At 38.8% G+C, this 11,081-nt stretch overlaps 1 protein-coding gene across 3 annotated transcripts in view; it reads left to right on the forward strand.

Moving 5' to 3' along the window:
* The window catches only part of Atp7a (ATPase copper transporting alpha), a 114,789-nt gene that overhangs the window by 67,533 nt on the left and 36,175 nt on the right, over nt 1–11,081 (forward strand). For 2 of the 3 annotated variants that reach the window (XM_031366465.1, XM_031366447.1), the window contains exons 3-5: nt 4,794–5,283; nt 5,789–6,514; nt 7,502–7,684. In XM_031366465.1, the coding sequence (XP_031222325.1) occupies nt 4,794–5,283; nt 5,789–6,514; nt 7,502–7,684 (1,399 nt within the window). The remainder of the gene's footprint in view (nt 1–4,793; nt 5,284–5,788; nt 6,515–7,501; nt 7,685–11,081) is intronic. The other variant, XM_031366455.1, reaches the window with a different exon arrangement.

Genomic DNA, 11,081 nt, shown 5'->3' on the forward strand with positions numbered 1-11,081 from the left:
AAAAAAAAAAAAAAAAGAAACAAAAAAAAAAACAAAAACAAAAAAATTTCATGTAGAACCAGATGCAGAATCTGGACCATTGTTGGATGCTCAGTTACGCAGTACATTCCTGACTGTGTTCAGTTTAAGGTCATAACTTAAGAAGGAAAGATAATAGACAAAGTTTGTGTCATGCTTAGCCTAAGGTAGTGGAGCACATGTTCAAAAGGTTAGGTCAAGGAGTGCTCTGGGCATGTTCAATTTGAAGGTATCTTAATGTAAATGTTTACTCTTGAATATTTCTGCCCCATGTAGTGGCTCTCAGAAATGAGTGTGCAGATTCATTAAACACCACCACCACCACCGGGATTAAAGGCACACGCCACCACTGCCCGGCCTTAAAGCCTTTTCTTTGCAACAGTCAAGATTACCAGAGGTCCTTGCACAGGCTAAAAAAAATATACTACCACACTGCACTCAATATGCATTTGTTTCCTTAATCAGAATGGCATGGGCCTCAGATGAGTGAGACTAAAAGAGATCTATTTAAAAACACAAGGAACATGTTGCATTGATAGTGGCTACCATTCATTATATTGTATCTTTTAAAAAGCTATATATCTATAAACTATAATTTGAAAAATATTTGTTTTAATTTTTTTATTATTTTATTATATATGTATGGGTGTTTTGCCTGCATGTAGTTTCATGCCTTTAGAGAGCATTGGAGCCCCTGGAACTGGAGTTACAAATAAGGTTGTGAGCTGCCTGGTTCAATGACGGGCATTGAACCAGGGTCCTCTGCAAGTATAGCAAATACTCTTACTGAGCCATCTTCCCAGCCCCCAAGCTTTATTTTTATTTTGTATATATGGGTATTTTGCCTACATGTATATCTGTGTACACGTGTACACGTGTAGTGCCCATGCAAGAAGATGATGTTGAGTCTAGATGATGATGGAATTGGATAGTTGTTAGCTGCAATATGGTGCTGGGAATTGAATCCAGTTCCCTGAAAGAGGAGTCAGTGCTCTTAGTCATCTTTCTAGACTCTCTGTGTTGTCTTTTAAGGCAAGGTCTTACTATTGGTCCAGACTGGACTATAATTTACACTATAGCCCAGGCTGACCTTGGAACTCAATCTTCCTATTTTATCCTCCTGAATACAGGAATAATAGGAGTACATCATCATGCATAGCTTTTATTTCTCTGCTTTTTCATGGAAAATGTTATGTGATATAATCTAAAACCAATATAAATTATTTTCCCATTTCTATTTGGATCATTTACGCTAGTGCTCTCTTCTAAAACTTAAAACAAAACTAGTCAATTAGAGTTATCTGAGCCCTAGGAAACTCTGAGCCATGATCACATTTCAATCTTTGTTTTGTCTTTTTGAGATAGGGTTTCTCTGTGTACGCTTGGCTGTCTTGGAACTCACTCTGTAGAACCAGGTTGGACTTTAACTTTGAGAGCTGCCTGCCTCTGCCTCCTGAGTGCTGGGATTAAAGGTGTGTGCCACCATTGTCTGGCCATATTTCAAATGTTTATCAAATGCATTGTTATTGGGTACAAAGCTAAAGGAAGAAATAAAAAATTAAGTTCATTAAAATATGCAAAGGGAGCTAGAGAGATGGCATAGTTAAGAGCACTGTCTGGTCTTCCAGAATATGTGGGTTTGATGCCCAGAACCTACACGCTGGCTAGCAACTATCTGTAACTCCTGTTTTAGGGGATACTATGATCTGTTCTGGTTTCTTTTGATACTACATACACACTTTGCACAGACAAACATGTAGCCAAAACACCCAAACACATTTTTTAAAATCTAAAGGAAAAAAATTAAACAGAGGAATGCAGTATCCATGCTTTGGTCTTCCTTCTTCTTGAGATCCTTGTGGTTTGTGGTTTGTGGATTAACTGTTGTTTGCACATTATTCTGCTGCTATCTCAAAATGAACAGTTCTTGCATTGAATTAATTATGTAGCCTTTCCTTCTATTCTAATCTGCTAAGTACCTCTTGTTTCCCTAGTCTCTGATACCATTTAACACCACTACCATCTGCCCACTGGCCCAAACTAGAGAACTAAAAGTCATCCTACTCAAGTGCCCTTACCATCAGTATCTGCTGGCATGTCTTAGAACTACCTCTGTTCCCCCTTTCCTCATGCGTATGTCTTAATTCAGAGGTTGTATTATGTTATTCTTGCAATTGGAGTAACATCCTAGTTGGTATTTCTCCAGCCAAGCCATTATCTTCTATACTGCTTCTGCAATAATTCTTATGCAAAAATACAGATCTCATGCTTTCTTCCTATGTAACTTTTTGTGGCATTCTATTACAACTAAGGTAAAGTACAAACTATTATTGACATAAGACCTCATAATAGAACAGTTCTTTCATCCCTAGGCTATCACACTTTTCTACGTTTGTGCTTCCATTTGTCTGCAGTTTCCTCCTATGTCATGAATCCATTTGTACTTTTAATACATATTATTTCCTCTAAGGAGCCTTTTTTGAGCTGTAGTCTCAGGGATTAATGGTTAACCACCTTCTCTATATTCTCTGTTCCAATTTGATCCATGTGAGTGTGTCATGTTCAACATTGGGTCCTAAGAATCCCATTTCCTAGCACATATAACAAATGCTTGGTAAATATTAGCTGTTCTTTGTTTACATTTATTTTATAACTCATTTGTGCTACAAAGAACTTTCCTATTTATAAAAATCTGGACGATATTAGGGCATGTCCTTCGCTTACCCTTGTGTTTGTGTCTTAGTACTAGTAAGTTTATCTGGGGCATTATATCCAGGGCCTTGTGAATGCAAAGCATCCACTCTACCACTGAGCTATACTTTCATCCTCTGATTAACATTTTGAAAAGATTAGACTTCATATTACCTTGTATTTTATATTTTAAAAGGGTTGTTTATTTATATACACAGGTGCGAGGTCTCATGAATGATCAAAGGCCAGAAGAGAGCTTATTAATAGCCTCATCTGTGACCTTCTCTCTTTCCCTTTTGAGGGAAATTGCTTTTTATATTTTTCTCAGCTATGGAAGCCAGCAAGCCCCATCAGTCATCTTGTCTCTGTCCCACTCTGAGCTAAAGTAACAGTTATGTGCAAGATGCCTGGATTGTTATATAGATGCTGGGATATGAACTCTGGTCCTCATGATTGCACGGCAGATGCTTTTAAGTACTGAGCCATTTCTCCAGCCCTACCTTTCATTTTCTATAGTAGTCTCACTTCCTTTATAACCTTTTAAATGTGTATAATGTGACACATTGCAGTAATTTATGACAAGATATGTTAGGAAAATATGGTCTATATTCTCTTGTGAAATTCTAGTGTGTACTTGTTAGTGCACATACTTCACAGGCCTGACTGGTACCACATGAAGCCCACACATTGCTCTTTTAGGAAGACAAGACATTTTGTGTGTCTTTCCAATGAGAGTAGCAAAGGTGAAAACTTCGCTGAGAAACCACTATTTTTCTAGTGCTGTTATTTATTTCATTCTTGAGTGTTGATTGATATTCTCTTCTTAAAATTTATTTTATTTTAAAAATTTATTTTGTTGCGATTTTGTATATGAGTATGGAATTTATCTCATTTCTATCCCTTTCTCTCCCCTCACTATTTCCTCCCATGTCCCCCTACACTTCTCCCAAGTTCATACCCTCTTCTTGAATTATGATTGCTACGTGTTCTCACATACATACATGTTGTGTGTAGCTTTAGCTACTCTGCCTAAGCTCCAGGAACAGACTATGCTACCAGCCCCCACCTAGAGAATATTGCAACTGCAGATGAAAACCACAGACACACATAATGTTCAGTTTCAACTTGCCTTTTTGGCACAATTGCTGAGTGCTATTTATCTCCTGGAAAATTGTGCCCTTATCAATACTTCTAGCCCCATACCTCTCTACCTGCCTTCAACTTAGTTGCTCAATTATATCTAGTCCTTGCTCAACACCCCTAGCTGCCTATCTGTTGGAGTGGCCTGTGGCCACTCCATCTGAGATCTCATATGGCTGGTCACTTTTTGTCTGTCAGAAGCATGATGAACTCTTCTTTCCTCCCCTTGTGTCTGTCTGGCTTGTGTGCAGGGACCTGGAAGTCCTATTTATTCCTTCTGCCCAGCAATTGGCCCATGGCTTCTTTACTGACAGATCAAGAACCAATTGGGGAGCACACACACACACACACACACACACACACACAGGCACGCACGCACGCACGCACGCACGCACACACACACACACTTACTTCCTGATCAGTCCATTTAGTGTTGTTCATATGTTTAGGGATCAGAAGACTGATCCTCCATCTCTCTGCAATAATTAGCTGACTGTATCCTTGTGAGATTTCTTCCGTCCACACTGGTAATGTCAGCTGGTATTGTTGTTGTGCAGGTCTTGTTTAGGCAACCATCTTGCAGTGGTTTCATGGATGCTGGTCCTTTGGTTCTAAAAATTTTGCCCACTCATATATACAATATTCCCCGAGCTTTAAGTGTAGGATTTGTGTTACAGATGCATCAATTGTGGATGAGGACCTGATGGTACTCATTTTGACCAGTTGTGGATTTCTGTAATAGTCTCCATCTGCTGCCAAAAAGAAATGTTTTTGATAAGAAGTGAGAGCTACACTTATCAGGGAAGGCCAGTATGTGAATTAAGTGTCTGGAGCTGGGCATTGGAATGTGAAATGGCTCAGGAGGGCTTCGTTCTTAATGATTGATAGTCTTAATTCCTATGTCATTCAGAGTTAAACTAACTTCTGAAATTTCTTTCCCAAAGGTTTCACTAGAAGAAAAAAGTGCAACCATTATTTATGACCCTAAACTTCAGACTCCAAAGACCCTCCAAGAAGCTATCGATGACATGGGCTTTGATGCTCTTCTCCACAATGCTAACCCTCTCCCTGTCTTAACCAATACCGTGTTTCTGACTGTTGCTGCTCCACTGGCTTTGCCTTGGGACCATATCCAAAGTACATTGCTCAAGACCAAGGGTGTGACTGGCGTTAAGATTTCCCCTCATCAAAGAAGTGCGGTAGTCACCATAATCCCATCTGTGGTGAGTGCCAGTCAGATTGTGGAGCTGGTCCCAGACCTCAGTTTAGACATGGGAACTCAGGAGAAAAAGTCAGGAATTTGGGAAGAACACAGCACGCCTCAGGCAGGGGAAGTCATGCTGAAGATGAAAGTGGAAGGGATGACCTGCCACTCATGTACTAGCACCATCGAAGGAAAAGTTGGAAAGCTGCAAGGTGTTCAGCGCATTAAAGGTAATTTACCAGGTGTCTTTTTGTTTGTTTGTTTTTGTTTGGTTTGTAAAGCTGTTCTTTGTTTTGATCTTTAAACCTTTTGCTTTCTTCCCAAGTATGAGTTTCAAATCCGTGGGCTTAGAATTGCTTCCTGCTTCATTGAAGTTAGAGGTGTAGCATATTCCTGGAATTAATGTCAGTGAAGTTAATGATTATAATGAAAGGTTATGAGAGTTGAACTTTAGTTTAGCAGGAAAGGCACTGTGGTAGTGATTTGTGGAGTTTAGGCTTCCTGAACAGCTTGCCTTGGGTATGTTTTATCTCTGATATATTTGTACTAGAGTGATGTAGAAACATGGAGACCATAGGAGTGGTGGTCATGTTGCTTGTTTCCAAAATATGTCAATCCCATTTTCTGAAAAGCACAACAATATCTAAGGAAAAGCTTTGAGAAGAGTGAGAAAGTGATTGACTCTGAAGTGGACCAGGAATAACTAACTTAAATATGTTTCTGTTTCTTAATTAGTGTCCCTAGATAACCAAGAAGCTACTATTGTTTATCAACCTCATCTGATCACGGCAGAGGAAATAAAGAAGCAGATTGAAGCTGTGGGTTTCCCAGCCTTCATAAAAAAACAGCCGAAGTACCTCAAATTGGGAGCCATTGACGTTGAGCGCCTGAAGAACACACCAGTCAAATCTTCAGAAGGATCTCAGCAAAAGAGCCCATCATATCCCAGTGATTCAACAACCACATTCATCATAGAGGGCATGCATTGTAAATCATGTGTGTCAAATATTGAAAGTGCTTTATCTACACTCCAGTACGTAAGCAGTATAGTAGTTTCTTTAGAGAATAGGTCAGCCATTATAAAGTACAATGCAAGCTTAGTCACTCCAGAAATGCTGAGAAAAGCAATAGAGGCCGTTTCACCAGGGCAATACAGAGTTAGTATTTCAAGTGAAGTTGAAAGTACTGCCAGCTCTCCCTCCAGCTCATCTCTTCAAAAGATGCCTTTGAACATAGTCAGCCAGCCTCTGACCCAAGAAGCTGTGATAAACATTCATGGCATGACTTGTAATTCTTGTGTGCAGTCTATAGAGGGTGTAATATCGAAAAAGCCAGGTGTAAAATCCATCCACGTTTCCCTCGCAAATAGCACTGGGACTATTGAATATGATCCTCTACTAACCTCCCCAGAAACCTTGCGAGAAGCAATTGAAGACATGGGATTTGATGCTGTCTTGCCAGGTAATCATCACTTTTTCTTTGCTATCTTTAATATTTTTGTATTCTTATTTTGTTTCTTCATTCGGCTTTTAGCAACAAGAAATGATTCATAGTCACTGAAATTTCACCTTTTTTGTGATAGGTTTTACTATGTAGCCCTTGCTGGTGTAAATCTCACTATATTGACCAGACTGTCCTTAGACTCACAGAGATAGCATCTGTCTCTACAATGTTGAGATTAAGGGCATGCAGTACTTCTTACAAAGGAATCCTATGGCAGTAGTCACAAGTGTGTAAACAATGCCTAAGGATATCATGAGCCTAAAAACTTATAGGCACAGCTACGCATGGTAGTGCACATACTCATGAGAAGGTTTGAGGCCAGCCTGGTCTACAAAGCAAGTTCTAGGTAGCCAGGGCTACACAGAGAAAACCCTTCTTAAAAACAAACAAACAAACAAACAAACAACAACAAAACCCCCACACTTAAAGGCAAGCCAATATGGTGGTTATAGTTGTTGAACCCTTATTATGTCTCATTGGTTAATTAAACTGTATCATATATATACACACATATACGTATACATATACACATAGGTGACAGCACTATTGATTTTTTCATGTATCCACTGAAAAGTATCTCCTGTAGATAAAGGAAGACTCCCTTGATGCCAGTGTGCAAATTGTCATCATGGTAAGGCTAGTTAAATACAAGCAGAAGAACTTTCTAGTAACTGATTATTCTCTACTTAGGATTGGGTTTGGAGATAATGGCTAGAAGAATCTGACATAACTAAATTTTTTGTATTTAGTTGGGTCAAATTTTCTTGGGATTTCCTGAGGTGGACAGTAAAGAAATTCAAAGTCCATGTTGGGAATGGGTAATAACAATATATTTGTTGAGGACTTTTAAGACCTTGCTGATTTTAAAGAAATGGGTTGGCAGGACTGTGACTTATAACAAGGTAGCAGCTAGAGAATAAATGAAAAGAACCTTTCTCTTTCCAGCAGATATGAAAGAGCCACTGGTGGTGATAGCTCAGCCCTCATTGGAAACACCTCTTTTGCCCTCAAGTAATGAGCCAGAAAATGTGATGTCGCCAGCTCAGAACAAGTGTTACATACAGGTCTCTGGCATGACCTGTGCTTCTTGTGTAGCAAACATTGAACGGAATTTAAGACGAGAGGAAGGTAAGACACTCATAAGACACTACTAAGTGTTGTTATTTTTATGTCCTTATTTCCAGATTCTTTCCCATCTGTGTTTGGTGGCCATGCTTAGAATTAGAAGTCTTCCCAAGGCTTCTTAAAGATCATCCTTGATGCACAATACATCCCTGAATTTCTGGAATTTTTTTATTAGTGTTGTTTCTTTCACAATCCCATTTTAGTGCCAGTGAAATTTACTGAAAACTTCATAGCAGAAGGAAATACATAGCATTACTATTATGAACCATGGCTATAATAGACTTTGAGAAAATAATTTTTTTGTTAAAGCTGTCTTCAAATGTGATAATGAATAAGTTAGGTATTATCTTATCTAGATTAAACAACAGAGCAAAACCATACTTGTGTAGAATTATATTGTCTCCTCTTAACAGTTTGACCTCTGATCTTGCCTTGTAAGATCCAAGTTTCCTAGTATTGTGTATTTTAACTTTAGGTTACAAAATCTTTGAAAATCAACACCACTGGTTTTCTGTAGTTGCTCAGATGTTTTAGTTTATAAATTTATACACATTTTATAGGTATGTCGATATAGCATAGTACCTTAGTTAACTATATAAATAGATGGTTATGTTTAATGAGACCAAAGTCTTGTTTGGTACATAGACTGCCCTAACCCTACATGTCTTGATGATAGATGTCACTTACAAGGGCTGAATAAGGAAATAGGGATTAATGTGGGAAACATATCCTGACAATTGAGGTAATAAGTTAAAGTATAATTAACACACCATCTTTTATGGTAAGGCCAGAAGATTATTTTTTATGAAACATAAGGCATATGTCTTTGGTTCTTTGTGGTGTCTGCAGTCAGTTCTCTATGCATTATTCCTTTCAGCCCCTACATTTCCTGACTGGATATGCAGTCGAGGCTTTGTGTGATTCATTAAAAAGGAAAAGAGTGGCAGAGGCAGACAGATCTCTGTGAGTTTGAGGACAGCCTGGTCTGTACAGCCAGTTCCAGGACAGCCAGGGTTACATACTGAGATCCTGTCTTAGAAAAGAAAAGGAAAGAAGGGAGAGGGAGGGGATAAATGAATGTTGCTAAGCAAATGAGCTCAGAGGAAGCTTGTACAGTTCCTGTTTGTCTCTTGAAAAAGAAATATCTATATTACCCCAAAATGCTGATCCCACTTATAATTGTCTTCTCAGGACCTCATGAAAGATAAATACATGCCTGGATAGCAAGTGACATTCCTCGCTCCCATTTTAATGTTCGTTAATTCAGTTAATTCCTCACTGTCTTTCTTACCAACTCGTATTTAACCTTACCTTGTGTAAGTAAGCAGTAATGGGCGCTCCTTACCAAGTCTGCATTGCATTGCTTAAAAAGACATTGCCCAATGGTTCTAAGAGTAGAGCTCCATGGCACAGCGCACCTAATTGGCAGTGTGCGCCATGCCTAGCCTGTGCAAAGTTTATGTTTAATTCCCTGTATCACCCCTGAGATGGAAAAGAGCTTTCACTATGTTTGAGAAGAGTTGTTAAAATTAAAATTACTGCTATTTAGAATTCAAAGGCTATATCCTGTTTCGTGTCAGGCTACTAAGTATATTCAACAGAAGCACACATACTTTATCATCTATATTACCTATCTTATCTACCTCTCTCTCCTTCTTTCATTTTAGTTTTTCAAGACAGAGTTTCTCTGTGTAGCCCTGGCTGTCCTAGAACTCGATCTGTAGACCAGACTGTCCTTGAACTCACAAAGATCTACCTGTCTCTGCCTCCTGAGTGCTGGGGCTAAAGGAGTGTGCTACCATGCCTGGTCCTACAGGTCTCTTCATATGGACACTTTCTCTGAACTGATCAGACTTCAGAGCCAAACTATGGATTCTTTTTTTTTCTTTTTCTGCTCCCCTCCTGATCTCCTCCTCACAAGTCCCTCCCCCTCCCCTTCTCTGAGAGGGTGGGAACACCCTTCCCAACCTCCTCCCCTCCCCCATTTCTCAGAGGCTGAATCACCAATCAAAGAGCTGGACCTAGATATGTGGATTCTTGGTCCTAATTTCTTAGGTATCTTCCAAGTTGCATAGATTCCTAGAAAGAGCCATTTTTGCTGTGTGCTGTTAATTATCTTCCTGGCAGTCATAGCTATAGCTGGCCTAGAGAAGTAGAAATTATTAACAGAAGTTTGCACCTGAAACGTATCTTTCAGAGGTGAACTCATTTGCATTATAAAGAACTATGTTGCACCTTTTGAGCTTAGTATGAGATAGTAAAACTTGAGAATTTTTAAATGACCATCATTTGACAATACTATGATGTGTATATTGATACACATTTTTAGATTCTTGACTATAATTACAGTGACTTCCCAAGTATATAAATTCCTTCCTCTTAGGAAGGGAATTAGTTGTTTTGTTTTGTTTCAGACTAGATCTCATGTAGACCAGGCTGGGCCTCAAACTCTTTATGTAGTCAAAGATAGTCATAAATTCCTGATCCTTCTACTTTTACCTCCTGAGTGCTAGGATCACAGGCACGTGCCACTGTGCCCTTTTCTATGGGATGATGGGGATGAAACTCAGGCTCTCACGTTCTAGGCAAGCAGTCTCCGAAATGAGCTACATCCCAGCCCAGGTTTTATTAGTTTCTAAAAGTGCTTTCTTTCTTCAATATAGAGATTTATCTTATTGTAATATATAGATCTTATTTGGATCCTAATTTAGACAGAAAACTGTTAAACCAATAGGGTTAAGAATATGGTTTTAGATGTGAAAATGATGTTTATGTGGTGTGTGATTGAACTTCATTCATAATAAGCAAATGTTCTACGATATTGAGTTTGTAAGAAGTCTATCTTTTGGAGATGCATATTTAAACATTTGCACACAAAGTGATAAAATGTTTGGGATTTCTTCAACATCATCTGGGTAAGAGGGCAGGAAGTAGAATCAGTAAGAATTTAGATAAATAAGACCCAGTTTCTGTGGCCATTTGGGAGGCAGGATGGCCACTTGTATCTAGGAGTTCTTTGTTAGCCTGAGTGACAGCAAGATTCTGTCTCTTAAAAAAATTATAAAAAGATGAGCCAAGTATAGTGGTACATATCGTAAACTCTAGCACCCGGGACACAGAGTCAGGCAGATTTCTGTGAGTTCTACTTCAAGACCAGCCTCATTTACTTAGCAGTTTCCAGGCCAGTTAAGGCTGCATAGTGAGCCCCTGCCTTGAACACAAACAGCTGAGTCAGATGTTGATAATAATTGTTTAAGCTTAGTGAAGTCAGGTGAAGATGGTAATGTTGCTCCTTTTACATATACATAAGTAAAAATTTGTATAATAAGTTTATGGTACTAAGGACACTTTTTTTAAATTTATTTTTTATTAGATATTTTCTTTATTTACATTTCAAATG

This window comes from Mastomys coucha, chromosome X, assembly GCF_008632895.1.
Source record: "Mastomys coucha isolate ucsf_1 chromosome X, UCSF_Mcou_1, whole genome shotgun sequence".
Lineage (NCBI taxonomy): Eukaryota > Metazoa > Chordata > Mammalia > Rodentia > Muridae > Mastomys > Mastomys coucha.